Source organism: Rhinolophus sinicus, chromosome 17 (assembly GCF_057876585.1).
Source record: "Rhinolophus sinicus isolate RSI-liver-muscle chromosome 17, RSI-T2T, whole genome shotgun sequence".
Taxonomy (NCBI): Eukaryota; Metazoa; Chordata; class Mammalia; order Chiroptera; family Rhinolophidae; genus Rhinolophus; species Rhinolophus sinicus.
This window is the reverse complement of record NC_142517.1, coordinates 37,234,498-37,261,863: the sequence shown is the minus strand read 5'-3', so window position 1 is coordinate 37,261,863 and position 27,366 is coordinate 37,234,498. Positions and strand designations below refer to the sequence as shown.

The 27,366-nt window shown below is 37.2% G+C and overlaps 1 protein-coding gene across 2 annotated transcripts; it reads right to left on the bottom strand.

The window, feature by feature from the left end:
* Positions 1-497: 497 nt before the first annotated feature.
* On the bottom strand, positions 498-26,763 carry SKIL (SKI like proto-oncogene). Of its 2 annotated transcripts, none has more exons than XM_074327832.2 (7): positions 26,564-26,763; positions 22,247-23,986; positions 11,298-11,391; positions 9,195-9,427; positions 6,012-6,253; positions 5,494-5,718; positions 498-4,929 (listed from the first exon to the last, which is right to left on the bottom strand). In XM_074327832.2, the coding sequence occupies exons 2-7, from the start codon at positions 23,343-23,345 to the stop codon at positions 4,774-4,776; spliced, it is 2,049 nt and encodes a 682-aa protein (XP_074183933.2). In that variant the 5' UTR covers positions 23,346-23,986; positions 26,564-26,763; the 3' UTR covers positions 498-4,773. The 2 variants fall into 2 exon arrangements, with proteins under 2 accessions (XP_074183933.2, XP_074183930.2); XM_074327829.2 differs by lacking the exon at positions 26,564-26,763 and adding an exon at positions 25,597-25,915.
* Between the last annotated feature and the right edge of the window lie 603 nt (positions 26,764-27,366).

Sequence of the window (27,366 nt, the reverse complement as noted above, 5' to 3'; positions counted from 1 at the left end):
ACAGGTATTTGTAAACCAATGTTCATAGTAGCATTTTTGCAATAGCTAAAATGTGCAAACAACCCAAAATGTCTAGCAACAGATGAATGGATAAACAGAATGTGGAAAATACACACACACACATAACTGCACCCTTCTAAGAGCGCTTGAGTCATCACATTCAGCTAACCTGCTCCTGGATTTCTGCCTTTTAGATACTATGTAATATTTATTTTAAACTGCTAAATTTTGGAATAATGTTATACAGTAATAGATAATACCAGAGTTGGGGGTACAGGATAACTTGTTAAAGCAAGAGTCCAAATGTCATGAAAGAGAATAATTACTAAACACCAGTATGTTCATCACCTGAAATATTGCATAAAATTTCACATTTTATAAGAAAAAAGGTTCCTCAACTCAATCACTTAGTATGTAATGAATAACAGACTTTAAAATAACAAAAGGAGAAAATGTCAATATCAAGGCACAAGTTGAGCTCACACAGGATACTAAGATGGCTTGAATCAATTTTATTGGCATTAAAAGTTTTTATTTGGAATTTAATCCACAATCTATACAATTTATTTACAAGGCATGAAAATGGAAAACAGCACAAAATACAATTGAGGTATAAGCTAAGAGCACAGTATGTCATGTTTCAATAAATATAATTCAAAATTTGTAAACTAAGTAACCAGATAGATGAGTCTTGTTTCATAGTAAAACCATATAAAATATTTATTTCACGTGAGGTAGAGGACAGTTTTTGTGTATCATGTAATGCAACCAACCACAGCAATTTTAACCATAAAACTGTACATCATTGGCAAAATGTTAAAAATTGAATTATGGTCAAGGTAGTCAACAATTTGTTTCAACAGTTACAGAACAGGTATTTCATTTACTGCCTTCACAGATTCAAAACTCAGAAATAATTTAAGACTACTGTGTTGGCTTAAAATTATTAGGATAAACAAATACCTCTAACAGAATGCTTGAAAGCAAGTATATTTTATTTCTCCCAAACTACAGTTCCCAAAAAGGTGTCCTTGATTTAGCATTTCTTTTAGTAGGACTTTTTACTAGAACTACTTTAAGTACACTGTGCTTTATTTTCAGATGAGGTATCTATATTGAAGAAAAAAAATCTTATAAATTTCTTTTACATTCAACTAATTTAATATACTATTTTGTTATCTGGGCTTCATTTTTAAATTTGTTTTTACATGTGATAATTTTCTAATTCAAAAACAGTAGCACTATATAAGACATTTAATTCTATTACTAAAAAAAACAGGCCCCAAAATTGCATTATGTAGTTTAAAGCCATTTAAAATGAAAATATTTTACAAAAAAAAAAAAGACTGTCCTTTTAAACAAGATGCAAGAAAGAATACCTATGTGAACTTTTCCAATAATGGAAATGTTTAAGTATTCTATACTAGAAAAAATTAAGCTGTTTAAATTATTCAGTCCCACAATGTATAATACAGCAGTAATGTATCCCTTATTGCTGACAGCTTCAATAAAAACTATTAACAAGTAGTTCCAAGCACAGAAATAGATGTACAGTATGAGCACAACTTTTCACTAATTTTTAATGTCCCATTGTGTGGATTAAATGCATAAAACAAATAAAAATGAGGAATCCGCCCTAAACAATCAAAACGTAAGTCTTTCATTGAGAAGACAATTTTAGAAGCTGATCAAAACCCTTTAGCACCAGCTTCACAATTAATTTTAGGGAAATACCTTGAGCATGTTTCATATTACTCAAGTTTCCTTATCATTTTATTTTCCTTCAAACAGAAGCCACAGATGTGTAAATGAATTAGTTGTTCTGTCACGACTTCTAAAATATATGGATAACCTGCAAATATCATTGTACTCTGTCTATTTCAACTACTTTAGTAACTGATTTTTAATTCAATATGTACAAATGATTTTATAGCTCACCTGGTAATATATTAAATATGCTATAAAATTAGTTCAAGAAGCATAATTCTCATGGACATAGAAATTCAAGCAAAAGAATATGCTTTACAAAACTAAAGCGCAAGCCAAACTTATGTTGGTCAAATCCTTTCATAGTGTTTACAAGTTCCATTTGTGAAATTAGGGTGGTTTCAAGCTTCCTCAATGACAGCAGATTTTACATTTACTACCTTTATAGATTTGGTACCTTTTTCTCATAAAGTTTAGGGTGCAGAAACTATCATCACCCAAATTAAAGATCACCCATCACCCAGGAAGCTAATATTCTATCTTTTCTTCCTTCTAAGGATGTTCTAACACTTTTGATAAGCCGTTCCTCTAATGCAGCTTTTTAAAGTAAATATTTTTATATTTTTCCTAAAAATAATATTACAAAATCTGCTTGCCTAAGGAATTGGCACGCAAAACAACACCGAAACAAACTTTAAGCTAGTAATCAACACACAAAATGAGCATGCAAAGAATAGAAGAATAAGTTTATATGGTAAGATATTTTAACAGAGGCCACTTTTAAAGTATTACAAAATCCCTATATTTTCAAGCTATGTGGTGCAATTTAACTTAAAATTACTTTTAACTAGAATAGTATAATATTTACAATTGACTAAAAAACTATTTTCAAGGAAGTTAGACAGAAACCTATGGCACATTGATTTATCTTCTGGAAAATGAAGACTATATAATTTCATGTGACAAGTTTTCATTATGTGAGGAACTAGAAAAAAAATATTTCTTCACTCAATTCTAAATTAAGAGGATATGATCATTTAAAGGTGTTTAAGCACTGCTTAGAATTTTTAAGTAACATATTTCAAAGACTAAGCATAAGCAGTTTATTTTAGAAGTTTTGGGCTGAAACGTAAGTAAGCTTATCATTTATAACGTAACATAAACAGAAAGATTTTTAATGAATTAGAAAAATAAATGAAATTATAGGGGCTTGAGTTTGTCTCCCAAAAAAAGTTTGGCTGTGACACAACTAATTCACAACTAAAATGAAACTATATCATAAAACACCTGTGATTTTACTTTCTCCAGACCTAAATAAAAGTTATTAGAGGATATGTCATTTTAACATTTGTTCCTCCTTGAGGAGACTCCAAAAATCAACAAATTTAATTGCAGGATTAATACAGTAAAGTTTAAATGGAAAACAAAAGACACATTTAGATCACACTCTAGTGAAGAAATTATACTTTGGGAAGTACACAAATTCATTTAGGATACATTAGTACCATTAAGCAAAATATTAAAATAACTGGTTAAATGATAACCTACCGATTGTTGAAGTTCTATACCATTAGAGTAGCTATCGTCTATGCTGGGAACAGTATATAACCTTAATCCTAGATGATTTATTTTAAAAATAAATTTAGCTCTTAAGTAATTTCATTTAGTACCTTATGTGAGAACACAAGAAACATTAAATTCATGGGATAAGAATGTATTAATAGTAGCTCAGGAAACGTTCTTTAAAGAAATGCATACTAAGAATTTTACCTTGCATCTTTTAAGCCAAGCAATAACTAATATGAAATTTGCCATTAAAGAATGACAGACTTTTCTGTGCAGAAAAAAATAAAAAGTGCAGAAAATCTTGCCCCTCTCCCAAACTATAGAATTCCTGTCTTCTAAAAAATATCTAAAAATCTTTTAGTAGCAGATAATTAAACTTCCCTATTAACCTTTCACACACTAATCAGTTCACTGTAAATTCCTGATTTTGATATTAAGTAGTAATTAAAATGGTCCATTCGAGCTAATCTTGGTAAGACTTAATATATAAACATACAGAAGCCCAACATAACCTTCAAGACATTTAATATTTTACAATTTGAAGAAAAACAAATCCACAAAGGAAAACAAATCCATTATATAAATTTCAATAAGACCCATAACTACATATTAAAAACTGTACAGGAAGATTATGGATTGTATAGAAACTGATGTATATTAACGATATCAGTTTTTCTCAAGAACATTAACATTTCACACCACTATTAACAACATAAACAAAAGTTCAGAAATTTTACATTTTATTCCCTCTCCTGAAGTTGCTGCATTAAAAAAAAAAAAAAAAAACCTAAATATAACCACATTTCAACCAAAAACCAAATTACAACTGCTTCTCGTGTTTAGCAGCAGGATTATAATAAAGCATATTATTCTTCCCCACTATGCCCATGGGGTGTGCTATAACCTCATCAATGAAATTCCTCTCCTGACAAAATGATTTTTAGGAGACATTAAAAAGAGAACTGATGGAAATTCATTCCAGAATATGAACAAAATAAAAGCAAATTTTGTATACAGTAAGCATAGTATAACAACTTAGAAAGGAGATTGTGTTAATAAAAAAAATGGAGATGCAACCTCTTGAGTAGCTCTATAGATCTGAAATATGATGTCATCATTGTATCTAAAATTGAGTCTGAAATATGGATAACAAAATTGACCACAACTACTTCCCATCACACAAAGCAGCTTTTAAAAAGTATACAACTATTAAACTTGCATTAGAAATATAAGCAGATTATCTAATAGTTCAAACCATAGAGTACTGGTTACTAAGCTGGTTGGAAAAAAGTACAAAGAAACATACATATTCATTCATTCGGAAAACGTAAGAATTTATGTACTAATATATAATCTCTTCACTTTTTCTGATCTACAAATGGATAGAACACCTAGTTATATTCATGCAGGTAAGCTGTTCAGAATTCAATTAGCAAAGCAAAGAAACAAACAAAAATAAACTCTGTTGGGGATAACACAGATGAATCTCTTTAAAGGTTTCTATTCTTTAGCAGTCTTTGATTTCAAAATTTGCAGTTTTAGCTCTTTTATCATCATCTCTAACTTCTGTCTTGCCTCTCGTTCTTGTCTGAGTTCATCTTGGAGTTCTTGCCTATCAGCCTCAGCATGGTCCAATCTCTGCCTGAGTTCTGCCAACTGTGTGATTTAAAAGACTGTGTCAGTTTTCAGTCAGTTTTGTGTTTCCATTTAATCAATTGGCAAAGATCTACCTTCCAATTAATCTTTACAAAATGAACTATTTCATGCACACTACAATCTCTTGAATATCTAATACTATTAAACTGTTTTTGACATGATGACGAATTGAGGAAAACACAAAGCGTCAAGAGAACGGACCCCCTGGAACACTTTCATTATGCCCTCTGCTTTAGCATACATACCGCTCCGTCATCCCAGCCTGCTCATGTTAATTTAAGTGTTATTTGTTCACCGTCCCCAAGTTGTAACCTACTTCCTATTCAGTTTTGCTCCAGTGTTTTTGAACATAGTGGAAAACAGTTCATGTTTGTTAATTTGTTGGTTTGAAAGCCAATATACTACATTAAAATAATATAACACTTGATATTCAGATAGCTACAGATTAGCAACCTGGGCAACTAAACTACAGAAACCCACTAAAAGTTTAAAGTAATAAAGCAATCAAAGTCAAAAAACCATCTTGGCTGAAAGGACATTATATATAAACTGAGTAGTTCTTACCTGTGTCGCATATTCAGCCTCTTTGTCTTTTTCTAAATTTGAGTCACAGGTACATTTTTGCTTCATTACCTGCTCTAATTTTTTCTCTAAGTCTTTCTGTTCAATATAAAATTCTTCCATTCTTTGAGCATGTTCATTCTGCAAAGATTCGAGCTCTTTCTGTAAATTCAGCTGTTCTTCAGTGAGTTCCTTCATAGCTTTTGAACTACTCAGCATTTCAACTTCCTACAATATACAGAATCACAACACAATTTTCACTTTATTTCCATCATGATAAAAATTTCAATTCAGGAAAAAATAGGACATACAACATCTAAAAGTCCACGGTCATATCAGTTCTATGTAGAAGTAATTATCTGGAAAAACTATTTTCTCTAAAAATTTAAAAGTATATTAAAACAGCTTCTGAGTGTAAAACTGAAATCTTAAATACATTTGCAATATCTCATTTTGACTTTTCTTAAGAATGTGCAAAAGTATCTTTTCATAATGGGCTATGACTTAGATAATAATTTTACCATCTGAAGTTGCTGCTTCTTCTGCAAAATTGAGTTCAATTTTTCCTGTTGTTTTACGTAAGTTCTCATTACTTCTTCCATGATATTTCCCTTATCATCCTCACAAACGACATCTTTGGCAAGAAGTGGAGATGACGCTGCAGCATCATGGTCAATTCCCACCTTGTTTGTGTCTCTGACTAAATTGCAATTGGCAGATTCGGGTTTCTTTTTACTTATAGAATTAATTGAAATTGATGGATCTGTAAGAGGCATAAATGAAATAACAAAGTATGAATATCACTCTGTTAAAAAGTCACCCGAACAGTCCATAAATGAAATTAACAATTCTATTTACAAATGAAATAAAAAAGAATAAAATACTTAGGAATAAATTTAACAAAAGCAGTATAACACTTAAACAATTAAAACTACAAAATATCACTGAAAGAAATTAAAGCCCTAAATAAATGGAAAGACATCATCTCATGTTCATGAACTAGAAGACTTAAACACTCCAGGGAGCTCTCCTCCTTCCTACCATGCGAGGCCCCAGTGAGGGATAGCTAGCTATGAACCAGGAAGCAGGCCCTTGCCAAACACCAAATCTACAGATGCCCTGACCTTTGACTTCCTAGCCTCCAGAACTGTGAAAAATAACTGTTTGTAGTATAAGCCACTCATAGCAGCCTAAAGGGACTAAGATAGCTGGTGATACTCACCAAATTAATCTACTTTTTCCCATACAATAATTACCAAAATCCCAGCTGGTTTTGTGGCAGAAATTGACAGGCTGATTCTAAAATTCATATGGAAATACAAGGAATCCAAAATAGCTAAACAATCTGAAAAGGAGTAACAGAGTTTGGGACTCACAATCCCCAATTTCAAAGCTTATTACAAAGTTACAGAAATCAAGACTGTGTAGTCCTGCCATAAGGATTAAGTCCAGAAATAAACCCATACTTTTATGGGCAACAGGTTTTCAACAAAGGCAGCAAGACAATTCAGTCAGGAGAGAATAGTCTTTTCAGTAGTGTTGAGATAACTATATCCACATACAAAGAATGAGGTTGAACCTGGTACAATATATAAAAATTAGCTCCAAATACATAAAAGGCATAAATGTAAGAGCTAAAACTCTTAAATGCAAATCTTTGTGATCTTGGCTTCTTAGATATGACATGTAAAGTGAGCAACTAAAGAAAAAAACAAATTGGGGGGTGGCCAGTTAGCTCAGTTTGTTAGAGTGCAGAGCTCTTAACAACAAGGTTGTCGGTTCGATCCCCACATGGGCCACTATGAGCTGTGCCCTCCACAACTAGATTGAAACAACTACTTGACTTAGAGCTGATGGGTCCTGGAAAAACACTTAAAATAAATAAAAGTTTAAAAAAAAATTCTCTCTTTAAAAAACAAAATTGGACTTCATCAAATTTAAAACTTTTGTGCTTCGAAGGACACTAACACGAAAAGTGAAAAGACAACTGGCAAAATGACAAATGATAAGGGAAAGATCTAGTATCCAGAATATATAAAGAACTCTTACAATTCAATAGTAAAGAGACAAATAACCCAATTTTAAAATAGGCAAAGGATCTAAATAGATATTTCTCCACAGAAGATTTGTAATGTCCAATAAAAACATGAAAAGACACTCAATATCATTAGTCACTGGAGAACTGCAAATCAAAACCATAAAATACCACTTCACAACCAGTAGGATGGATATAATCAAGAGAGACAATAACAAGTGTTGGCAAAGATGCAGAAATTGGAACCCTTGCTGGTGGGAACGAAAACGGTGCAGCTGCTTTGAAAAAACAGTTTGGCAGTCTATGTTAAACACCGAGTTACCACATGAACCAACAATTCTACTCCTAAATATATACCCAAGAGAAATGAAAACATATGTCCACATTAAAACTTTTGTATAAGTGTTCACAACAGCCAAAAACTGGACACAATCCAAATGTCCATCAGTTGATGAATGAACAAAATGTGGTGTATATTCATCCACACAGCAGAACATTATTAAGCCATCAAAAGGAAAGAAGTACGAATACATGCTACAACATGAACCGAGAAATATGCTTAGTGAAAGAAGTCAGACATAAGGCCACATATTGTATGATTCCTTTCATACAAAATGTCCAGGAAAGGCAAATCCATAAAGACAGAAAATAGATTAGTGGCTGACAGAGGTTGGGGAAAGGGGAGAACAGAGAGTAACTTCTAATGGAATACAGAGTTTCTTTTGGGGGGGATGAAAATGTTCTGAAATTAAGTATTTGTGATCATTGTACAACTTTGTGAATTTACTAAAAACCACTGAATTGTACAAATTTTAAGGTAAATGAATTATAACATTTTTTTTAAGGTCACTAGAATTAGTTTGGGAAATAAATATAAAGCAAATAGTACATTAGTAATTATTTATCATATTTAAATCCAAAGAAAACGGAGTTTTAAAATTCTCAAAATTAAAGTATAGAAAACCACTCAAGAATCTCAATTATTTATTAAAACAGTTCAATCACTAGAAGACTCTTCAACTCTTCCCAGAAAGCTGAAATAGTTGTCACACTTGCCTCAGCTCTAAGCAGAGTTCTGCTACTACGTGAAGGGTAATATAGGCAGCATTTAAGGGAACATATCTTGTTTGGTCCACAGTATTATAAAAGGCACTGTAACTAGGCAGCTTTTTTTTTTTTTAGATGTCCAGTCGGCATTCTGCATGTTTGCCATCTGTCTGGCTCCCACAGCTATGAATTTTCAATCCTTCCTTATTCCATGACTAAGTTTCCTTGAGTCCTGTAACTAACCACTCTTACATATACTTCTTAGCATTATTAGTTAAATGGTTTCTCAGTTCACAGCAAACTAGAAAGAATAATAAGGACCTTCTGAAGAAATCTGACAGGAAACAAAAGGCAGGAAGGTGAAAAAATGATCAGACAAAAATCACTTGCAGTATGAAGCCATATAGCCTATACATCCATCGCATTAGCCTCTATAGCCATCCTAGGCGAGTACAGCAATTGAGGTTCTTACAGTCACTCAGAGTTTTGAAATGTGGAATTTTTTAGAAGAAAAGCTTCAATTATCTGAAAAGTTCTCTTAAACAGAAATCCTCTTTGAAAATTATGGATAAATGTGTTTATTAGATATTTTATTTTAAAAAGATAATTTCTGAATACTTACCTAAATGGCTACATAATTCTCCACTGGTTTTTAAATCCATTTTCTCCTGTTCCTCCAGTGAGACATCTGGATAAGATACTGTTTTCTGATGTTTCCCACTCCTATGAGGCTTCTCTGACTGTCTTGGTATGGATCTACTTGTCTCTGTCTTTGTGACCTCTTTAGACTGGGATACAGCAGAAGTAAGGGACACATTTGGGGCAACCACTTTATCACACATGTATAAGTAGTAGCTGAAAACAAAGAAAGGCATAATAAGACACACATTACATTTAGGTAAAAAGCAAAATGTATTCCATCTATTCCTACAGTTAAATCATTTTTATACCAAAACAGACAACATAACAACTCAGAAAATAAGGGTCACAGAAAAAAGTTCTTGAAAAAGTCAGTACTTTAGGCAATTAGAGCAAAATTATGAGAGATTTTTGTTATTTTTGCAAACAGTAATTTCTAAGCACTAAAAAGATACTCACTGGGAAAATCACAGTCTCTTCTCCTTCCTTCAAAACCACCTGAGAAGTAAAATCATGAAGCACTTTACAGAGCTGTTTAACAGCTTTAAGTAGGTAGGTTTGTGCCCGAAGGAAAACAGACTATACGCTACTTTGAGGACTCGTCCTGCCTACCACCATCCTTGCTGTTGCGGTGAGGCGAATTCTGTGCCACACTGCATAGCTCTGGCCTGGGTCACCACAGGCCCAGGGAGAGCACCCAGGGCCCTTCCTGCTTACACAGCTCAAGGAGAACAGGCACTCGGGACGCTGCCCAGCCACCACTCAGTGCTCCTTGTATCAAACTTCACAGAGCAAGCTTCTGAAAATATTTTAGTACTTCCTACGTATTTCATAAAACAGCGATAACAAATTGTGCAAAACTAAGATCAAAGGGATATCTACCAATTTTGCTCCAAGTTCACAGAAAATTGTTCAGTAGATTATCTCAGAGACTCATGGAATAGATGTGAGCTAGATATTCAAGTACCATTATTAACTATAATCTGCATAACCTTCAGCCAAAAGATGCAACCATTTAACTGATATAACACTTTATCCACTAAATCCTAAATACTCTCTTCTTACATCTCATTTTCTTTGTACAGGATACATCTATTTTGTTCCTCTTTACAAATCACATAAATTCTGAAGATGAAAACTCAGCAATAGTCTGCTAAGAAAACTGACAGGTTTAATATTGCCCAAACACTTACTTCAAATCCAATAGGAATGTAGGAACTGTGCAAATGTAAGTAAGACTAAGATTCCTCATCACCATGCTTGGGGGGAATACATATTTACAGTAACAGATAAAAATTTAGGACTGAATAAGTAAGAAGTTTATAATCCAAGATGCATCTTTATAGAAAATAAGGGGCCAGCCCGGTGGCTTAGGCTGTTGGAGCTCCGTGCTCCTAACTCCGAAGGCTGCCGGTTCAATTCCCACATGGGCCAGTGGGCTCTCAACCACAAGGTTGCCGGTTCGACTCCCACAAGGGATGGTGGGCTGCGCCCCCTGCAACTAGCAACAGCAACTGGACCTTGAACTGAGCTGTGCCCTCCTCAACTAAGTCTGAAAGGACAACATCTTGAAGCTGAATGGCACCCTCCACAACTAAGATTGAAAGGTCAACAACTTGACTTGGAAAAAATTCCTGGAAGTACATTGTTCCCCAATAAAAGTCCTGTTGCCCTTTCCCAATAAAATTTAAAAAAAAGAAAACATGAAAACGACTTTGAGGAGTGTGGTTACTATGAAAGCTTCTAAATTTCAAAAAGACTTCTTTCTAAAATATCAAAGTTGCACACCAAACTCCTGAAGAGTTGGTTTACCTCTTGAAAGGAAGTAAAGAAATGAAAAAAAAATTTTCGTTTTTACTTCGAGGCAAAAAAGAAATGGCTGGTTTCTAGGAAAAAAACATAGAAACACAGAAAAAGTTACCTTAAATATTCAACACAATTAACAATTAATTTCATTGATTAATAAGAAAGCCTAAAGCTAAATAATGAAGTTCCAAGGTCTAGTATAGTACCTGACATATAGATGTTGGTTGAATGAATGAATGAATGAACAAATGAACAAACGAACAAGTTAATATCCACTCACCTGGGGTGTAAAAATGAATGTGTCTGAGAGACATGGTCACTTTCCTGCTTTATAACAGGATACCATGATGGCAATTCCATTCCTGATGGTGTATCTATCTGTAGAAAAATGCAGAAGGAAAAGGTTTATTGAGAGAAGATGTGATGATGGTTAAAATTTTAATGCGTCCACTTGACAGGGCCATAGCATATCTCTGGAAAACCCTGACAAAGAGTTACATTAATTTAAAATGCATCATCTAATAAGGCAGTCTTTCCTTAAAGAACCATGTGTAGTCACTTGAAACTCAGAGACTATTACATGAACTATCCCCATCACAAGAACAGTTTCAGTATTCGTGTTAACATGGATTACCAGGAATGATTTCATCCAATTTGATACTTATGGAATCTGTTTTTAAAATCCATTTTAAATAATAGCACTCTGCAAATGTACAGCATTGATTGAGTTCTGCTTCTTCAATCTGCTATGATCAGCTAGAATAGACCCCATCCATACAGTACGTTAGAGTATTAGATAACACTGATATACTTTGCCAAACAAAATGTGAAACCACTTTGCTAACATTTATCAGTAAACCATATTTCCTCATAAGCTGTACCTGTCAATAAAGGAAAGGAGAAAGTAACCAGCCCCTTAATGAGCATCTACCTGATAAGAACTTTATACAACCTGCTTAAATTCTAACAAATACTTATTATGTAGATAGCATTATATCTATTGTACAAATAGAAAACTGAGGTTCAGAAACTGAGAAAAAAAAGAATAACCTGTCACTACTCCCTTACTTTGGTCTGCTTTATACTTTGTTACCCCTCCCCCTACACATACATACTTCATATTACAGTAATTACCCGCTCTTTTGGGAAAGGGTACCTTAAAAGAGGGCAATACTCAATAATGGAGGAGGGGAAAATGAACTGAAAGGGGGCATGGTTCAGGTGAGCAACAAAGAGGAGGTTAACAGACAAACCCAGTGGAGTGAGTGAGAATGGAATTGGGACTGAGATAAAGAAAGGATGAGACAAAAAGGAGAACTGATATTCTTCTGACCCTGATTCCGAGAGGCTCCACTCCCTTCTGCAACTAAGTAAGGTGGATGGAGAATGACGTTATTAGATAACACATAAATGCCCCACTCAGGGGACAGCCACCAAATACCAAGAAATTAGGAAAACTATTTTGCCTGATGTCCTAATAATCCAGTACAGAACCAAGAAACTAAGTAAAACGGAACGGAAACATCTCCCCAGATGCTAAGCGGTTGTGATTAAAGCAAAACTAATTCCTAAACTGTCCATAGTTTGATTAGGGCGATCCTGGCTGATGGAGGAAACCAATGAGGACTGAAGCCACTCAGGAGCGGCCTGACAAGTAACCCACCGCCCCAACTCGACAGGCTGAAAATAGAAAGGAAACAGCTTTTGGAGCACATATTACACAACTTGACCAATTACAATAGATAATTTAAGGCCAAGTAAAAGCCATAAACAAAAATATGCCAACTTGTATTGGTAGGCGTTCGACATTTTTGTTAAAAATTACTGGGCAAGGAATTTGAAAGACTAACAAGACCACAGGGATGACAGGGAAAAGAATATTATTTTGAAAGTATTTAATTAAGAGTTGAGTATTCAAAAACTCAGACACAACAGTTTAGTGGTTACCAAAGGGTCAAGGGGGAGGGAGATGGAAGCAGAGGGTAAAGGGGGTCAAATATATTGTGATGGAAGGAGAAGTGACTCGGTGGTGAGCACACAATGTGATATATAGATGATATATTTTAGAATTGTACACTTGAAACCTGTGTAATTTTACTAACGACTGTCACCCCAATAATTTTTTAAAAAGAGTTGAGTATTCAATGAGGGCCTCCAGACTCTATACAAGAGTAGAATCTTTTTTTAAATCTCTCAATCCTGATAAAATATTCCAAAGTTCAGAATCGGAGACAAAATCAACTACTTATTAATAAAGTAAATCAATCACTTCTTTACATAGTTTCTTAGCCTACATCTTAGTTCTACCAGTAAATTAGAAAGGGAACTCACTGCTGGCAACCAAAATACTAAATGATAGTTGCCAGGTGACAGCTGACAGCCTAAGGAGAGGAGTTAATAATAAAATGTTGGGAGTTAATTTTACCTAATATGCTGTGGTAAGCCGTAAACACATTTATAACAAATTATCCTAACTGCGTGTTAAAAACAATTAAGTGGTGGCTGGATGGTTCAGTTGGGTGGAACACAAGCTCTGAACAACAGGGCTGCTGGTTCAATTCCCACATGGGTCGGTGAGCTGCACACTCCACAACTAGATTGAAGACAACCAGATGCCGGAGGGGCAGCCAGATGGCTCAGTTGGTTAGAGCGCAAGCTCTTAACAACAAGGTTGCCAGTTCAATTCCCGCATGGAATGGTGGGCTGTGCCCCCTGCAACTAAAGATTGAAAACAGCAACTGGACTTGGAGCTGAGCTGAGCCCTCCACAACTAGATTGAAGGACAACGACTTGGAGCTGATGGGCCCTGGGGAAACACACTGTTCCCCAAGATTCCCCAATTAAAAAAAAAAAACTGGTAAAAAAGTAATAATAATTAAGAAAAGAACACATTATACAACAGAACATTCACAGGCATGCCTTCATCTATTCAGCATTTGTGTCAACATACAAGTTAGGTCTTCAAAAGAACAATATAATTAAATGGGACAGTAGTGCCATTTAATTGATCAGGAATAAAAATTAAGATACCAAGAGATGAGAACATCTATTACCTTTTATCTTACCTTTCAATATGAGCATAACTTATTCCCTTTGTGTATTTAAACATTAAAATACATCCCATGACTTGGCAAAGCAGAGCAGTAGATCACTTAGTAGCTTAAGTTAGAGCCTTTAACATTTTTAAATGCTTTTATCACCCAACTTCCCCACCATTATCTAACACAAAATGAATAGATGACATCCTCAACAGAAACACGTAAGAAAAATTTCAGACATTATTTCATTCTTAAGGTTCTTTCTCTAAGTCATAAAACAACAATGTCTATGAAAGAAAAATTTAAACAATCCCAAAATGTATGGAAGAGGTAATTTTAAATAAGTAAAAATTAGGGATTGTTTTATGAAAATGTCTGTAAATTTCATCTGTGTTATGTATACATGACCTCTTGATAATCAGATTTCCTAATAAAGAACCGTTGTATTTTGGTAGTACAATACTTACTAGTGTAACAATTAAATAATTTAGAGAACTTGATTTCATTTATAAAAAAACCAATAAGCATTTTTGTCACCACTTTCTAGATATACAAAAGCAATCTCACCCACTCAGCACTGTTCATACACAAACATTCCACTTGCATTAAAAAAAAAACAAAAAAAAACTTTAAATTCCTAGACTAATTTCAGTAATAAACTTTGCTTTTAGGTGGCACTCGTTTTTAGTTACAGTAACAGATTAATATTTATGGCCTTTAATTAAGTTGGAAAGACAAACATTGATGAACTAAAGAAATCAAGACGATGCTTCAAAATATTGGTGAGATATCCAAAATCCCCCCAAAATAAGAAAACTTTTTTAAATGTTAAAAAATTTATTTTAAAAATATAAAAGATTATACATTTTGGTGTCCATGAGACAGTACACATAAGAAGGAATAATCAGTTGCTAAATTTAAGTGTATCCTAATGGTGTTATGAAACAAGAAATTAAATGTAATGCATATTAAATATACATTATCACATAAATCACTAGCAACCTTACTAAACACATGACTAAATAGTTAATCAACAACTATGTATAAAGTAAATATACCTGTCAGAATCTTTTTACTGAGTCTAGTAGTAAGACATTCAAGTGGTCAATAAATGATTTCAGAAGAACACAAGACACCCTACCAGACAGCTGCCAACAACTCTTACTGAAAGAAATTGAATCTCTCAGTATAGGATCAGGTTTCCTCAGTACTTCCAACATGTTATGAATGAGTGTGTTTCAACAACTGAAACAGGAATAGTGTTACAAGGTAGCAAACAGCTACTTAAGGGATTTTAAGGCTTAGTCTTGAGCCTCATTTCATTGTAATTATTAGAATTTATCAACCTAATACAAAACTGGAACAATCTGATCTAAGCAGCTCCACTAACTCATCAAAGACAGATCTTCAGGAGCTACAGCAATGTCTGCTGTTCCCCCACACTGAAAGATCATACCACCTACCGCACAAAGCCAATTTTACATTTAAAGTGCTTAAAATGCTCACAGGAAAAGCAAAGTCTACGTTCTTATAATGTGCAACTGTTATCTAAAATCCTTCATGGACACAAAGCCATGTGAAGTCAGTAGTATGATATTACTCCTTTTACAATTTGAAGGAAAAGGAACAAACTGATGATAAAATCTTGTTAACTCCTGGAACTTTAAAAAATAAAAATTTTATATTGGAATTCTGTGGTGTCCAATCCATTGAACATTGCAATTACCTGGAACTCTCCATGTCATATACATATTTCACTAAAATATTTGTCGCCAAGTTTCAATCTGTATAAATCTATGGTTTTGCTTTTTCTATCCCATTTCAGCATAGATGCTTTTAAAAAAGTATGATCTTGGCTTATTTTGGCCTTTGACTATTGTTAAATTGAATAGCAAAATGTAGATTAATGTACTATATGCAATGTACTCTTTTTTTACTCTATTTCATGGTTTTTTGTTTGTTTTTGTTTTTAATGCTGGTGACCCACTAAATTGATTTCATGACCCTCGGGGCCCTTTCTCAACTGGGGTTCTCAAGAGAATTAAAGCCCAAATGCCCCAGGCATCCATTATATACAATGAATTAACCTCTCTCCTCCAAAAGCATTTAAAATGGTATTAGACACCATCCTGGGGAGAAATGACAAACCATCACTCAAATCATTCTGTGTAGGGCTTCATTCTCCTCTCATGGAACCCCAGATGAGAAAGGCTACATGGGTTACACTGCAATTTGAAAAACATTGCTCTAAGTGCACTGTCTTAAAATTGGTCCAAAAATACTATTTCAACAACTAGTCCTGTATCAGTAACACTTGCGCATTCTATAGATGCTTTTGCACAGATTTACAAAGCATTACATAGGCAAAGGAATAAATTCCCATAGTTAATCATCACTCCATTGTGAAATGAGGAGGAAGTTTTTTTCTTCTTAGTATTTACTACAATGGATCTATATTGCTTTCATAATCACACCAAACTTTTTTTTTTTTAATTGGGGAATACCGGGGAACAGTGTGTTTCTCTAGGGCCCATCAGCGCCAAGTCATTGCCTTCAATCTAGTTGTGGAGGGCACATCTCACTGGCCCATGTGGGAATCGAACGGGCAACCCTGTTGTTCAGAGCTCGTGCTCTAACCAACCGAGCCATCTGGCCGCCCACACCAAACTTTTTTAACATGGAATAAAAGCCCTAGTATTATTTACCAAAATGGTCCTTCGTAAGCCTCTTACCTTGTTCCCATAAGATAAACAAAATATGCACTTTTAATGCTATTTGAAATCTCAAAATAAATTCAATATCACAAATTAAAAAAATCTTTACTTTATAACTAATCCTATCTTCCTCCTCAAAAATCACTGGTAAATTTATAGAACTATTAAGAATTTTCATTCAGTTATCCAAACCTTTCTTAAGCATCAACCACATTCCAGATTCAGAATCTAGGAGAATTCCTGCCGTAGGGCACCTCCATCAAGCCTTTGTACGGAAAAGCGCACCAAAAGGATGTGTGCACATGACTCGTATTCATTTTTTGTTATCAGTATATATTGAGTATTACGATTTTAATAGTTTTTGCCTTTCTTAAAATGTGTATACATTTTTTTGGCATCCTCTGTATTTTTGTGACCTGCTTATACGTCTAGAAATCCAAATGACTTTTAAATTAATTGTGTATCTTTCCTATTCATTCCTCCGCCTACCATGGTGCTGTGATACCTTACTTATGGGGGAAAAAATACTTTTAAAAAGGTTTATGGTTTAATTGTATATTCTTTTGGTTTTGTCTTCTAATAAAATCCTTAAATTATTTTATTAGGTTGGTGCAAAAGTAATTGTGGTTTTTGCAATTATTTTTTAACCTTTAAAACCACAATTACTTTTGCACCAACCTAATATACTAATTCTACCTCTTTACTTGAACAAATTGAGTTCCAGCTCCACAATCACTTTCCACTCCCAGAATTCTTCAAATGAACCCAATCCTTGATTACTTCCTTGTTCTCCCAAAGGCATAAATTATCATATATGCATAGCTATGAGAACACTATATATTGATTCAGGACTATCCTTTTTCTTTTTTTCCTTGAAGTTTCTTATTTTCAGAACAAAAGAATAAATTTCTAACTTTTTTTATCACAAACTTAAATGTTTTGCCATGTTTTAACGGTAAAATGAATATAAATACAGACTCTGTATTTCCCAAACCATAAGGGGGCACTATTGCCAAAGCCATTCTAAAGATTTCACTGAAGTATTCGTCCTATAACATAATTCTTACAACCTGTTTTGCACTTTCTTCTTGCACATTTCATTTCAGTAAGTAAACAAATATCCAACTAGGGTAATTACTGTGTACAAACAACTAAAAAAGAGAAATTTGAACCCAATACTTAGTTATCTTATTTGTCTTCGAAATATCTTCACATAATTCTAGGTAAGTCAAGATGTTTGCAGAAAGGGAAAAAATCCCTAAATACGTATTAGGAATTACTTCAATAGTTCAAAGTAACATCCTGCATTTCAAGACTCTTCCAAAATACTTCACATTCATTCTCTCATTTGATCAGTTATCTTACTCTACAGTTTATATGCAAATTATGTGTTTATTGAAGATTAAACCATCACTTTTCAAAAAATTCCAAATAGTCTAATAAAAGTGTTCTTTTCCAAAAATTTATTCAGTGAAAACAAAAAAAAAGATTTCAGATTGCCTGTAACGTGCCAGGTACAGTAAACTATGTTGTGGGAAAATAGGAAAAAGATTATCTCTGAACTCGTGAAGCCAGTTATTAATTTTAGAAAGTTACACAAAAATATTCGTACCAACCCTTTACATAAGCACAAATACTTCACTTGATTCTGACTTATCCCCACTTGATCAAAATTGATACTAATAACAAAATGCAAACTATACCACTGAGGTAACAAATTATCATAAAATCCTCCACAATTGTTACTGGAACACATTTTGTCCCAATACTCCTCTTTGTAGTTGCCCATTCTCTCTAGTGTATTTCCTTACTTCCTAAACAAGGAAGCGTATTTACTTCCTAAACAAAAGTATAATAACTTAAAAGAGGGGAGAAATTTTTTGTAACTATTATTATTCCAATGACTTCTACAGAAATTATGAACGTAAAGGAAAATACAAAACTAAAAATGGTGAAATATTTAATAAGCTTTAGAGGATAAATTTTTAGTCAGTATCTTTAGGTTATCTTCGGGGAGGGGAGCCAAAAAAATGTATACACATGACTTGTATTCATCTTTTGTTATCTGTATATATTGAGTTTTACAATTTTAGTGCAGTGTCTTCCTTTCGTAAAATGTGTATACAGTTTTTTGGCACCAGCTTATTTGCATCATAGATCATTATACAGTTTTTTTTCCCCTAAGCAGAATTTAAAAAAAAAACACTACATTATTTTTCTTACTTAAGAGTAGTGAAGTCTAAATGTTAGAATATAAATTTTAATTTTAAAACATATATACTTTTAAGGACATATATCATCTTTAACTTGGTGAAGACTGTCAGCCACATGCTGTAACAGTAAAGAATCATCTTAATCAATTGACTACAAATGGGCTTTTCCAATGTGCTTGAAAATAATCTTAGGTAAATACCACCCTTCAAATTTTATTTACAAATGAGCAATTTGCTTAATGACCTTTTTACCATAGAAATGTAAGATTCAACAAAATCAGAATTAGATCAAATAAATAATACCTATTGAGGATTTGGAGAAGACTCAGAAATATGATATTCTTGTATATATTTGTACACTGTAAAATAACCATTTTTCTAGTAAAAAGCACAAAAAGCTCAAGTGATATGAAGAAATAAACAGTTTAATAACACCATTTTGCAAAGCAAACTAGGCACACCTAAACTCAAGTATTTTTCTTGTGGTGACCTAAGAAAGTTCAAAATATACCTTTAATTTCTACAAAGAATACAGTCAGTATTAGAGCACTGACCTTGTAACTCTTACTTCTTCCATCTACAGCTAACTTTGCAAATTAAATATAGCTATTAGCTATGCCAATAGTTTGGTGATCATTACTAATATAATTACCATCCTCAGAAATAATTGACAGTTTCTACATTTCAATTGCCTGTTGAGTTTCAGGGGTTTTTTCCTAATCCAAAAACAATATTTGACTACATAAACACATAAAATTACATTAGTATTCACACTAAACAATGAGTCTTTTATATGAAGTTAATATTTAGTATATTTTAATTTAAAAAAAAATAAAAAAGACTGTCTACTTTTTAACATGAGCTTCCTCTGGGTCTATTTGGTTTGTTTGGCAACCAACTCACTGACTCACAGAAGATAATGAAAAATGTTCCCCAGTCAAGAGCTATCTCCTTGCCCCATTCCCAGTTAAATACCTTAGTCTATTACAAGTTAACAGAGGTTAAGAACCATTATGTGAAGCGAAACTGATTTTAAAAAGTTAATGATTCTCAAAATTTCAGTTTCTGCTACTAAATTTGCTTTAGGGAAAAGTAGTTAAAATTACTAGACTTCAAGTCAGAAGACCTGATTTCAACTCCTGATTCTACCACCTACCAGTTATACAACCAGAAGCATGTGACCCATCTGAGACTGGTTTCTCATCTGAGAAACCTTATTCAACAGACCTTCAAAAAAAAACTACCTCACAAAGTTTTGAGGAGTGAATTTTTAAAATGTCAAGTGGCAAGCATAACAAAACCACCACTCAAGTATTTATTACATGTGAACCCCAAAAAAATCTCCTTTACTAAAGGTTTGTTAGCTGGACATTTTCTTAAGTTCCCTTAAATAGCTTAAAATTCATATAAAATTGGAAACAATACTAAAAAACAATACCGAAACACTATAGCAAATACTGCAAAAAATAACAGCACAAAGATGGAAAAAAAATCTCACATCTTCCCCAAATAAAAAAATTCAAATGAATAAATTTTGAGACAATGAAGGACTATATCCAGATGAAGGATGGTTTCAATTTTATCCAAACACTAGCACCTTCAGTTTCAGTTAAGTAAATCCATCATCATTTTTTTAAACCTTTATCATGGTTCTCAGGTATTTCTTTTCATAAACAGAGCAAGAACATTAGACAAAGTAGTTTATCCTAAAAATGTTTATGTCAGAGCAACAAAGGTTGGAGCAGTATCTGGCAAATAGTGGTGCCACTTATGGCCATGTAAAGGTAGAGCCCATAAATAGCTTGAGGGAAGACATCATAAATATCAAAAGGGGCGTTCAACATTTTCAGAATATAGATAATCTCTAAGCACAAGCTTCAGCATGGGAACAGTCCAGCTGTAAGCAAGTCCAGCAAGGTGAGAACTGGATTGAAGTCAACCCTGCTTCAAAATCTGTTATAACTGCACCTGAACAATATGAACTTATCTAGTAGCCACAGGCAAGGAATTTCAACAGCGTGCTGACCCTTTGGAAGCAGCAAGTAGCAAAGTACCCTGAATTAGAGTTTAACACTATCTTCCTGGGGCTTCAGAAGCAAATCACAGTCTTAAAACTACACTGCATTTTGAGGGAAACTAAATTTCCCTCAAAACTTTAAGGTACCATAATAAAGCACAGGATACCAAATCTTTGATTCTATTCTAGCCCACATTCTAATGTTGCTGTAAATAACCTTCCCTCATTTAACATTTCATTCATTTCTTCTGTGAAGTAGCACAGAGACTATTTCAAGAAATAAAAACTAATATTGGAAAAATTAGATTCTTAAAATGAAACATGGTCAATCTTTTGTTGTACAAATCAAAAAAGTACAAGAGCTCAAGAACAATGCTTGCCACATTTCAAACCCTTAGTGTTAGCTACTATACTGATTTTAATCAAGTAGAAAAATGTATTTAAAAACCAGACGAACAAACTGAATATTTAATAACCCAAATCTTGTCTGTTATCCAGGCAAACTCTTAGAATGAAGATATTAGTTTAGCGTACCAAATAATCCAGTGGGAAAAATAAGTTTAAGATCTCTTTGCTAATAGGTTTTTGTTAACATTTATTTAGTCTAAAACAATCTTTTATTCTAGCTGTCATATTTTTTTAATTATTCCTTCCTTCAAAAAAAAAAAATCTTGGTTCCTAGAATCACAAATTCTTCAAATAAATCTTTCTTGTCCATTTTTCTCCAATACTCATCAAGCCTGAATACCCAAGTATATATAAACAATGTCAGAAATCCTAGATGTACCTTTGAAAAATGCTGTTTTGACTAGCTATTAAACCATTTGCAAATGGAGGTAACACCCAAGTGTAAATTATCTTAAATCCTAGGATAACAACAGATTTAGTCATTAAAAAGCAAGGTGTATGAAAAAGAATATGACTTGAAAAAGAAGTCCCCAATCCTCCACTCCTTGGCTAGATAATCTTGGGAAGGCCACTTGATCTCTGAGCCTTGTTCTTTATCTGTAAAATGGGAATGATCCTACTTCTCTCACTAGGTTGTTTAGAAACTCAAAGAACACACACAGGAAGTACTTTGTAGCCCATAATGTGTGATACTTATTATATAGATCAGTATTTTTGGTGGTTGCTTGAACAGTAAGTTTATCAACCCACAAGTTAAATTCTAAATAAACACTTTTGATCTCAAAGTAAACCATTACTGTTATTCCAAATTGCTATTAAAAAAACAAAAACAAAAAAACTTGCCTTGGATTGAGATCTCTTTCCATTTCTCATGCTAAATTTCTCCTTCATTTCTTCTAAAACTATCTTCAGTTTCTTTTCTTCAGGTGTCCCTAAGTATTTTTGGTTCACGTGAAGATAGCAATGCCATTTGGCTGATTCAAAGCCCCAGTGGCAAGTCCTTTTGTCAGGTGACCTGTGAGAATGCATCACAAATGTCTGGGGTGCAAACATTCCACAGCACTCCAGACACTGAATACAGGGAGCATCAGGCTGGACATAAAACTGGGGTGCAAAAAGACCCTGACATTTGCCCAAGCATTCATGTTCCACTTCGAAGGCACTGCCAGTTTCCTTTAATTGAGCCAAAGAGTTTTTAGCAGGAAGTATGCTACCATTTTGAGGAAAAGTGCGGGGCCGCAATAAAGCATTACACAGTCTTTGTGCATCAGTTAATGTAATCAGCCCACAGGATGGGGCATTGAATGGAAGTATTCCCAGGACTTTTAAAATATGAAGCTGGTCTGACGTACACCTGGAACAATATATGTACAATTCGTCACACACTGTATTTATTTGCTGGAGTGAAAATTCTCGGAGAACAGAATTTAAGACTTGGGGCAAACAGAGTCTCTTTTCTCCTCCAACCTGAAAACAAGAAATGGACTCCCCTTCCAACACCGTCTGGGTGAGTTCTGTGGAGCTATCAGAAGGGATGAGCAGTGGACCAGGAAGAACTTGAGGAGATGGAAGAGGCAGAAATACAGTAGGCGACATGCTTTCTTGGGAATAGCGAGCAGAAAATGCTGCTGGTCCACCCAGCGAGCTCTGACTACTTAAATGGAATTGTGCCAGAGTGTGTTTCAAACTGGGATTTAAGTGTAAAGGCTCAGGCACAGAGGTACAGCTTCGCTTGACATGCTCTCCATCAGTTTCCATTGGTGCTTCATAGTCCTCCAAGTGTTCCTTCTTTACTGTTGGCATCTTGTTTATCATTTTTCCATTTGCATGTCTGTCTGTCATCATTTTTTTCACTGGAGGGCTGCCATCATCTTCCATCCCATTCATTTTTTTATTTGAGCCCTGAACCAAGGAAAATTTTGTCTGTAGGTTTTCCATTGCTAAAAACTATTATGTTAAATAAGTAAATGTGAGATTTGCATTGTTAGCTGCTTATTTGAACAAAGAAATGTATACCAATATGTATAACTTACTCTCAGAGAAAATTTAAAATTCCAGAGAGAGATCTCCCTAAATTACTCAATAGACTTTGCAACTTTGTTTTGGTTCTTATACGCTAGTATAATGTCACTCCAGGTGCTATAAAATTTCTTGTCTCCAAATATAAATTTAAAGAGGCACACCTCTGAGGAAGCCTTTGTTTCTTTTAATTCTCCAGATATGTATTCAAAGTTACCAATTCTCTCAATTCAAGATTTCCAGGTTCAATGCAATGGTTTGGTTTGGTTTTAAGCAAAACAAGTGAAAAGTTTATGCAATTACTTGTGTCATCCAAACCTAGACACAAAAACAAGTCAAAATGATGCACCCAAATTTAACTTCTGGCACCAAGGACACCAAAAAAGGAAAAAAATATCTTCTTTAAAAATGATGATCTGTTATTCTGTGTTGACAAACTGAAGGCTTGCATAAATTGTCACACCAGTAAGAAGAGCCTCTGACTCCACTTGAATTTCTATAATTAAAGAAAAATTGCCCAGTTATCTTCAGGGATTACGTTCATTCTTCTTTTAATTACTCTGAAAGAGAAGGGGGATGGGGGAGAGTTACATTTGAATTTGCTCCAGAGGCCAAAGGGTCAGTTTGAAACCAGTTTCTTAATCTTAAACTGAGTTCACTTTTCCAAAGGTGACACTTGAGTGATTTCTTTAAATCTAACACCAGTTAATGAGAACTTTCATTTAAATAGGAAAGCAATTCGGAGAACAGGTAAAGGGAGCAATACCCTCAAAAGGAAGAGGAGTACTCCAACTCAGAAGCGGAAGAACCTTAAACATATCATCTCAGCCAAAACTCAGTACCAGAGGCTTCTCAGTTATGCCATTTTAACTAAAACAAGGCATTACTTCATCTCTTAACTTAAAAAAAAAAAATTTCCTCCTCCCAAAAAATCAGATACGAATTAACATATCTACCATATGTAATTAAGTTACAAGCTTAAGTGCATTGATTCATCTAGTCAGGGTGCTATTTTTCTGGAAGGACTGGAGATAAAAATTAACTTTCCTTTAAAAGGTTAGTGAATTTGCTTCATGGAAGCCAAAAGTTATAGCCTCCACGCCTGGGCATCTCCATCCTTGAAGACTAATCCGGGACAAAAAGCACAAGGCAGACAGAGACCTCACAAAGAATGAAAATGGAGGAAAGAAAAAGATTCTTCTTCTACTTCTTTCCTGAGAGAAAATCCAAAAGAAATCCAATAAATAGAAAATTGTGCCTCCCAAACTCCCAGCAATTTATCTTAAAACAAACCCAAAGGGTTAAGGACCAAGGCCACTAGTCAACGTACTGACTTTCGCCCACCACAGAAACACCTCAGCCAACGCGAACCAAGGAAGAAGGCAGGAGGCATGACCTAGAATGGGGGACTCCCCCAAACCCTGAAATCCTCCGCCCACGCAAAGCCACCCACCCGTTTCAAACCCGAGGGGGAGGAGGAGTGGAAGACAGGGACCTGGGACGCCTTGGGGTGTGCAAGGGCGCAGTGGGAAGTGGTGGAAGTGGAGTCCCCCAACCCCCACTCGCGGTCTCAGGACAACCCCAAGTGCCATCCTACCCGGCCCCACTGCGGAGGCCGCGGGGAGGACTGTGGAAATCCCCTGTGCACCCTCTGCCAGGGAAGTTCTCGGGTGTCACCCCAGGACCCCTAAGGCTACACCTCCGCCCGTCCGGGGCCAGAGGGAGAAGGGTCAGCGAGCGGGTGGGGCGCCGAGCCGGAATCCCCACGCCGCCGGGCGCCGACCAACCCGGTCTAGTCCGGGGCATCCCCGCGGAGCGCAGACTGGTTGCGGGGTGGCGGGGGGGGGGGGGGGGAGGGCGGTGTTGACGGGTGTCCCAGTCTCCGGGGTCCCGACGGCTCGGGTCAAGTGCAGAGCCCTTCTCCGGCCCACGCCCACCGACCGGAGTCAGCGAGGCAGGATCCGCCGTAGGACACCCGCCCCCGCGCCCCCCTTGGCCCCGACCCCACCCGGGACCCGCGGCATCCGGACCCCTGACTCTGGCCTCCACGCCCGGGGAAGCTCGACGAGCTTTGTTAACCCCCCACTACCCCCGCCGCTGCCGTCGGGCTCCCCGCGGGCCGCGCGCCCCCTGCCTCCCGCCGCGTCCCCACAGCAAGCCAGGGCCGCACCTGTGCCCGCCGCCGCCGCCGCCGCTCGCCTGCTCCCTCGGCTGTGCCGGCGCCGCTCCGAACCCCACACACATCGCTACACACAGCCCTCTGACGTCACCGAGCCCTCGGCCCGCCCACGTCACTGCGGAGACACACAGCTTCCCGCAGACGCCGCCGCCGTCTCCGGCCGCCCGGGGGAGAGCGAGGGCGGCGGGGAGGAGGAGGAGGAGGGGAGGGGAACGGAGCCAGCGGCGGCACCGCGCGCGCGGGCCTGCCACCGTCGCCGTCGCCTCGCGGCTTCCAGTTCCTCGGGAACGCGCGCGCCGTCTGGCCTATTGTGGCTCCTCAGGGCTCCCCCCGCCCCGTCGTCTTGCGCGCGCGCCCCTCCCCCCAGGCGCGCGCCCGGCGCTCCTGGCCCCGCGCGCCGTCTGGGCGGCTGGCGCGCGGCGCTGTCTGCGGTGCACCCGGCGCAGACAGGATGTTCCCTCCCCGCCCCACCCCCACCGTCGCCCTCTCTCCTTCCTTCCTCGAGTCGCCCAGCCGGCTGTCTGGGGCCGCCACCGCCCCGCCCCCGCCCTACCCGCTGCTCTGTGGTGACGGGCCAGACCCGGGGGCGCCCTGGCCGCTCGGCCGCCGAGCGACAGGGAGAGAGGGGGCAGGACAGCCGCGCCGTGCACTGTGCACGACCCCAGCAGCCGGCTGGGCGGAGGCAGGGCCCGCCGGGCCGAGCGCCGCCGCCCGAGGTCAGGCACGGGCGACCCTCCCCCCGCAGGGCCGCAGCTGGGCCGCCCCGCCCCGGAGGCAGCCGGGTAGCGGCCGCCCTGCGGCACCCCCCTTGTGGGCCCTGCGAGCCGGGCTGCACCCCCCCGCCCCCGCAGGGCCTCCCGCCTGCGGACCGCCCAGCCAGCTGCCTGCGCTTCGCCCCACCCTGGCGGCCCCCGCCTTGCCTGGGCAGCCTCCGCCCAGACGCCTTCCCCCGACTGACCTCCATCCGCCTTCGGGCCAGGCCGGAGGGCTGGCCAAAGTTCCGGCGAAACCGGGAGAAAACATTTTTGTCCCTACTTCTCAGCCTCCCTCCTTACCAGACTGCTCTCTCAGTTCCAAAAGGTAGAAATTACATGTTTCTACAGTGTATACTGAGGGTTTTTTGTTTTTCGTTTTGGAGGGGAACATAAGATGTGACGAGGAAAGCTACGACGTAAGCGCTTCCGGCTCTGACCCTCAGGGTGGTCCTGCAGGTCTGTGACCCTCCCAGTCTGTGTTCCCAGGATAGGCAATTAGCATATAGAACTCTGCCGATCTGCTCCGTCATATTTCGAAATATCAAGAAATCCCCTTTTCTCCACCCCACCGCAAGATCAGGAACTGAAATAGTCCACCACGTCGCAATGCACAGAATTCAGAAGAGTCGAGCTTTGTTTGCCCCTTTTTTTCTTTTTGCTCATTTTCGAACAATTTCTCCGGGTTTTACTGCTTCGAGGTCGTTCACATGGGGTCCACATTTGGAGCCTGCCGTAGTTTTTTTCCCCCCCTCTTTTCCTCCCAACGTACCTACCAAAGGCTCCCAAGCCTCTCATTACCCCCACTCCTAAGTTCCTCTCCTTAACGCCCCCATCGCAGTGCTCCGAGGTCGTGCCCCCTCTGCTACCCACCCACCCCCTTCCCCTGCGTCTTGACTGCCTCCTTTCCTGAACATGAATAATTCCGCAGCACTTCCCATCTGTTATTGCCATAGAGACAGAAGCTCGGCAAAGATAATGATGTTGTGTGCAGAGCTAGTGGGGAGAG

Excerpts from the sequence above, each read along its gene's own strand:
- SKIL (XM_074327832.2), bottom strand. The coding sequence starts at position 23,345 with ATGGAAAACCTACAGACAAAATTTTCCTTGGTTCAGGGCTCAAATAAA. Across the intron at positions 9,428-11,297 it reads CATTCATTTTTACACCCCAG|CTACTACTTATACATGTGTG; the intron begins GTGAGTGGATAT and ends CTTTGTTTTCAG. Across the intron at positions 5,719-6,011 it reads AGAAGCAGCAACTTCAGATG|GAAGTTGAAATGCTGAGTAG; the intron begins GTAAAATTATTA and ends TGTATATTGTAG.